Source organism: Pezoporus flaviventris, unplaced genomic scaffold (genome assembly GCF_033815535.1).
Source record: "Pezoporus flaviventris isolate CSIRO_AGI_PZ_B2104156 unplaced genomic scaffold, CSIRO_AGI_Pfla_v1 ptg000131l, whole genome shotgun sequence".
NCBI classification, from domain to species: domain Eukaryota; kingdom Metazoa; phylum Chordata; class Aves; order Psittaciformes; family Psittacidae; genus Pezoporus; species Pezoporus flaviventris.
The window spans coordinates 1514984-1521494 of record NW_026892679.1 but is presented as its reverse complement, the minus strand read 5'-3'; the positions used below and the strand labels follow the sequence as shown (position 1 = coordinate 1521494).

Below are 6511 nucleotides of genomic sequence, written 5' to 3'. Positions count from 1 at the left end.
GGTTGTACCACACATAGTTCCAATGCTTCTTAATTAGGCTTAAAACCCCTCTAACCAGTGACTTGGCGATGAGGTTTGTCTTGGCTCATCTTCCTTTATTTCCTCCTACCATGTCCAGATAACACCAACTATTCTTGGGCACTGACAGAATCTAGGACATGTTTGCTGGAACAATTCTGGTGCCCAGTTGTTGACTGGATGTGCTAAATGTGCTGCTAAAAAAGAATGGTAATAAAATGCAACTCAAAAGGTGCAACCAGCTTCAATAACTTGGGGCTTAACTTGTCCTGCTCCCAGTTCTGTGTGTTTTCTTACTCCTGTGCCTTCACTTTGATAGTCTCACTTCTGCTACATTGCAAGCAGTTAAAAACAAAACAAAAAACCCCAAAACCACAAACAAAACCCCTCCCCCAAAACAAAAAGCCCCAAGCCCCTAATTCAACCAAGTTAGACATGCTTGATGGAGATATAAGCACCTGTGTACTTCCATGTTTTTGATCTAACAGTATTTCAGGTGAATTTACTCCATAAAGCTCTTATCCTTATATGTCCTTCTGTTTAGGTTCACAAAGGCAGCAAGGCAGTAGGTGCCCCATTTTCTTAACAGAAACTCATTGAATCAGTTAAAAGCTGAATTTCCCTTTTCGAATATTTCCTTTGTTAAGTCCACGCGAGCAACTTTTCGCTTTCATGTTTCAGCTTTTCTTCTCGTTGTACTGATAGCAACATCTAGTGGCAAGATTTCCTCATTACAATGCCCTAGTTTTTTATCTGGTTCAGCTCCATTTACCTCCCTGTAAGTCTTCCATCTCAGAATCACAGATTCATTTGGTTTGGAAGGGATCTTAAAGCTCATCCAGTCCCAACCGCCTGCCACGGGCAGGGACACCTTCCAATAGACCAGGTTGCTCCAAGCAAAATCAAATCTTTACTACCAGGCTGACTTTGGAATTTGAAAAGAATTGAACCGCAAGTACTTTGATACTTCTTTTAAAAAAAAAAAAAAAAAAAAATTACTGGCAGCGCTACTAATATATTTCACTACACAAGAAAAGCAAATTAAAATAACAATACCAAACAGACTCAGTTTGCTGAAATAACAAAACCGAATCTGCTAGTTTTCTTAGTTGAAGGAAGCATCTCCTGTAGAAAGCAAGCTGGAATCCTAGCACCAGCAGTTGTGTAAGACAACATTTGCATATGTGAGACCATTTCTAGATTAAACTGGCTGACTGGGAACTTTCTCCTCTCCTAGGAACTGGTGTCAGATCTGCAAGCTGTGAGTCACAGTTCAGTGCTTGGATTTGCTCTTCCAGTAGCTTCTAGTCTTAGAATCACAGAATCACAGCCTAGTTTGGGTTTTAAAGCTCATCCAGTTCAACACCCTGCCATGGGCAGGGACACTTTTCCACTAGACCAGGTTGCTTCAAGCCCCGTACAACCTGGCCTTGAGCACTGCCAGGGATGGGGCAGCCACAGCTTCTCTGGGCGACCTGTGCCAGGGCCTCACCACCCTCACAGGGAAGAACTTCTACCTAAGAGCTCATCTCAGTCTCCCCTCTGTCAGGTTAAAGCCATTCCCCTTGTCCTGTCCCTACAGGCCCTTGTCAAAAGCCCCTCTCCAGCTTTCTTGGAGCCCCTTCAGGCACTGGCAGCTGCTCTAAGGTCTCCCCTTAAGGATCCTTCTCTTCTCCAGGCTGAACCAGCCCAGCTCTCTCAGCCTGTCTCCAGAGCAGAGCTGCTCCAGCCCTAGCAGCATCTCTGTGGCCTCCTCTGGACTCACTCCAACAGCTCCACGTCCCTCTTGTGTTGTTGCCCCAGAGCTGGACACAGGACTGCAGGGGGAGGGGTCTCAAGAGTAAACTGTAATCTCTCTCTTGCTATAATCAAGAATCTCCCACCAAAAATAGTCATGTTCTTGCTGTTTTGCATGTGATTATCTGATTTATCTTGCACATTTACCTGCCGTTGGTTTGATACTTATTATTAGTAAATAACAGCTGTACCGGTGGCAGCCAATGCTTTCAAACCTGGCTGTCTGCTTAACATTTTTCTGCTCCTAAGTGAAGGCTGGATTTCAGGAGATTTCATTGTAGCATATGCATGTATCTCTACTGCGTGCTGCCTCTGGTTACTGCATTATCTATTCCAAGTTTCACAGAAACATTAGGCAGAGCCACAGTGGACATGGCAATGACATACCTGGGATTTCTGGGCATACCATAAACATGGTTGAAGTGATTGTGCATAAACAGTAGGTTTGATTCAGTGAAGGTGTTAAGAAATATTGCGCAGATGCAGAAGATCCTTCAAAACCCATCCACGTAACATTTTGGGGTGAAGAGAATATATCCAGAACACACACATGGTTGCATGAGAGAAAAAAATTACCAGCAGTTAACCCTGCACTTACCAAGAAAACAGAAGGGGTGTGAAACAAAAAGCATAGTAAAAACAGAAATGACAGGGGGTACCCCTAGCTGATGGCATGATCTCCCCAACCTCTTCACTTATCCTTTCATGAGCTAGTTGGTTGTTACACTGTGTCCAACAACAGCTGAGGAGTTAAGGCCTCACTATGAAAATCTTGAAGGGTATTCAGGTTCTTAATTCTGGAAGCAACTTTTCTAGAGTTACCCCATCACTGCATTGACATGGGTAAGGGAAATCAAAGTTCAACATTGCTACTGTGCCTGAACAAGGATTTGAATCCAAATCTTGCACATTAGTAAATGACTAAGTTACAAAATACCCCAGTAGTAGTGATTCTCAGTCTTCTTTTACACCATTTTCATACAAATTAAGAAATACTAATTGAAACAGAGCCTTTTGGATCAACACACAGATGAATTGTGATTATAATGGAATTGTTTACACCCTAACTTCAGCCAAATAAATATTTTGAGGTTTTCTTGCATAAGCCAGCTCTAACATGAAGCAAAGCAACACTGCTATAAGCTTTGTGCAAACTATACTTTAAAGGGAACAAATTCAAGGTAAAATATGTAAGTGCAAGTGGTGTTAACCGAGTGAGAGATCTGGCAATGATTTAAAGGCTGACAGAGGGACATGTTGGCTTCTTGGCTGATGTTCTTCTCTGTAATGCTGTATCAGTTCTGACCACATTTTAAACGCATGTTGAAAAAGTGGACAGTACGGAGAAAATGACAGAAGATACAAATTTATGAAACACAACTTGATTATGGTACAGACATCTTCAAAAAGTTAAATCCACCTATTCAGAAATATTTTTAATCTAGCATAGAAAGCCAAAAAACCATACTCAAAAACATGTTCAAGTCAGTACATAGCCATTAAATGGTAACAGCTGGAACACACTAAGTCTTCAAATCAGGCAGGCTTGCTGAAGTCCAACTTGTAGGAATTTGAATTGCAAGTAACATGAAGGCACCTGGGTCAAGTTTTGTGGACCAAGCAGGACACATTAGATAAATGGTTTAATAATCCCTTCAGGACCTAAACCCCATCAATTGTGTGTCAGGTGCCATTGCTTATCTTCACACCAGAAACCAGAACTGCTGTTGTTTCAGTAAACACAATTTTCAGCATTTGCAGCTATTTTAGATACAAGGAAGGCCGACTTATTTTGATTCCTGATAAATAGTCCCAAAGAAACATTAGGGCTTCTGACAGACCTAGCAGTGAGAAATTTCATTTTAGTTTCCATGGGAAGAGTCTTGAGACTGAAGGTAAAATTCCAGCTACCTTAGACAGCAGTCTGTGTCTTCTAAAGATGGGGAGTCTGTAATTCAGGTCTGGACTGTATTTATTACAGTTAACACAGACATCTCACAAGCAGTATCTGTACTAAGCCACTGAACAGATGCTAATGATACACTGATCTTTAATGATGCATAGATTGTTATGGCTGTTAGAACACTTTCATTTTTGGTGCACATAGCACATGCCATGCTTGGACCCAACCTTCAAAATTTCTATAGCTCTGCACACTGACAGCATTAACAGTTCAGATTTTTTTTTCATGGGGCCCCTCTTCACAACAGCTTTAGGGAAGAAGGGTTTATGTTTTCAGAACAGGTTTAGGGCAGAGACTTCAGAGGGATTCATACAATGGTTTGTGTTGTGGAAGGGACCTTAAAGCTCATCCAGTTCCAACCCTGTCCATGGGCAGGGACACCTTCCACTAGACCAGGTTGCTCCAAGCCCTGTCCAGCCTGGCCTTGAGCACTGCCAGGGATGGGGCAGCCACAGCTTCTCTGGCCAGCCTGTGCCAGGGCCTCGCCATCCTCACAGGGAAGAACTTCTGCCTAAGAGCTCATCTCAATCTCCCCTCTGTCAGGTTAAAGCCATTCCCCCTTGTCCTGTTCCTACAGGCCCTTGTCCAAAGCCCCTCTCCACATTTCTTTTAGGCATCTTGTCATCAAGACAGTTTTGACTCCAGTTACTAAGCTGAAGAAGCCTTCATGAAGGCACTGGTATTCAGAGACAGTCCACAAGCCACTACACCACCTCTTCATTCTAAGAGGTAACTCTCTTTGTAGAAGCAGCTCCCCTGCACACAGCGTTGGCTCCACACAACACAAAGCTAAATTTGGAAACACAAGGCTCACCTGCTGGTTGAAAAGATTCACTCAGCAGCAAAGCATTCCTTACATAAGGAAAAGCCAGCCAGCAACAAAAAAGACAGTACATGCTAATGCTTGAGGTATGCCACTTGCAGATAAACATTAAAAAATACTGTAACTCTTAAATAAGCTACAAGTTTTTCCAATCAAAAGCTTTATTGACCTTCTTGGCAAATTAACTGCAATTTATGATCTTGGTCTCTCCTTCTTGCCCTTGTATAAGGCCAAGAGAGAAACATTGGCTACTTTGACAACCTTGAAGCGAACTCCAGGAATGTCACCAACAGCATGACCCTTCCGGCCGAAACCAGCAACCAGAACTTCATCGTTCTCCTGCAATCAAAAACGCATCGTTACAGAGCCATGAACATCAAACCAGTGCCTCCTTCTAAAATTGGTAACATTGAACTTGAGTGACTTTCTAAGAAAAGGGTGGAAATACTGAAGGCTGTCAACAGATTTACATAAATTAAGGACGATTATCCCCTTCAGTGTTTTGGAAACACAAGCCAAGACAACTTCTCTGGTGTTTTCATCTGTCTCTGCAGTTACAGCTTTTAAGATGCACAAATGCAGCATGGCACTACCCACCCACTATATCTTGTCAATTACGCGTTTTTACTGTGTGTTCACTGTGACATGCGCCTTCTTATAGAAGACTTCTGGAAAATAACTCACCTCAATGAAGTTCAGGCACCCATCGTTAGGAACAAAAGCAGTTATTTTTTTGCCGTTCTTGATCAGCTGGACTCTAACACACTTCCTGATGGCAGAGTTGGGCTGTTTAGCTTCTACACCACTAAAATGGAAGCACATGGAAATATATTAACAAAGCATCCATATGACAAACCAGCAAACATTCATTACAGAAGCTACTGCATTAATCTGTACTAAATGCAAGTTGCATATGTACTTAAAAAAATATTATTTAGATTTGTAAGTATGTATTAAATACATTTATATACTCTATAAACCCCAATTCCTAAGCTAAGTAAAAATTTAAAATTAATCACCTACAGACACACACTAATTCAGTAATTAAAAATCTGGAGGGGGAAACAGAAAAAGACAAGCATCGTCGAGCCCTGGCAATGTCGCAGTGAAGCTTATAAATTCTGAAAAAAAAAAAAAAAAGCCAGAAGACAAGTGGATGGGATCTTTGAGATCAGGAGCACACACACAAAATTCCCCCCCTCCCCCCCAATCCTAAACTGAGGCAAAATAAGGGGTTGGAACTGGATGAGCTTTACGCTCCTTTCCAACCCAAACTAGTGGGTGATTCTACAGTAAAAAATAAACACAGCCACGTGGAACAAATAAACCACGTTACAATCTAGGGCACAAGCTAATAGAAACGTGTCACTACACAGGAAACGTTAAAGTTTAGCGGCCGTTCTCGAAGATCCTCCCCAAAAGGCCTCGCTATCCGGGCACATCGGGAGATGCTGCATCGCTCTACTTACACTTTCTCCAGGACAATGCCCTTGGCGTGGGAGGCGCCGCCGAAGGGGTTGGCCTTAAGCGCCGTGCCCAAGTGCGCCTTCTTGTACTGCTTGTCGTGCCACTTCTGGTCGCGGCGGTGGCTGCGGAGCTTCCGGGCGGTGCGGAGACCTCGGCACTTTCCTGCAGAACAACAACGGATAGGGCTGAGTAGCGCGCACCTCGCTTAACCCTAGCCAGGGCCGGCCACCCAGCGTTGCCTATGTGGGGACAGCCCTCCACTAGGCCCTGCCGCGCTGTGCAGAGTAATGGCGGCGGCGGCGCGGCGGCACAGCCTCGCGTTAGAGGGCGCGGGGCCCGGAGCCAGCAGCAGCTCGAGGGGCAGGGAGGCAGAGCGCTGCGAGGCCCTCCGCGGTGCCGCCACCGCGGACCCCTCGCCCGACCGGTCCCATCCCTGCCTGGCC

General features: G+C 44.1%; 1 protein-coding gene across 1 annotated transcript; it reads right to left on the bottom strand.

Annotated features, from left to right (window-relative positions):
- Positions 1 to 4744: 4744 nt before the first annotated feature.
- RPS23 (ribosomal protein S23) lies at positions 4745 to 6267 on the bottom strand (the record flags this gene model as incomplete). Its single annotated transcript, XM_061478752.1, has 3 exons — positions 4745 to 4940; positions 5286 to 5406; positions 6071 to 6267. Coding segments are annotated over 3 exons (465 nt in total), but the record flags the coding sequence as incomplete, so codon positions are not given.
- Between the last annotated feature and the right edge of the window lie 244 nt (positions 6268 to 6511).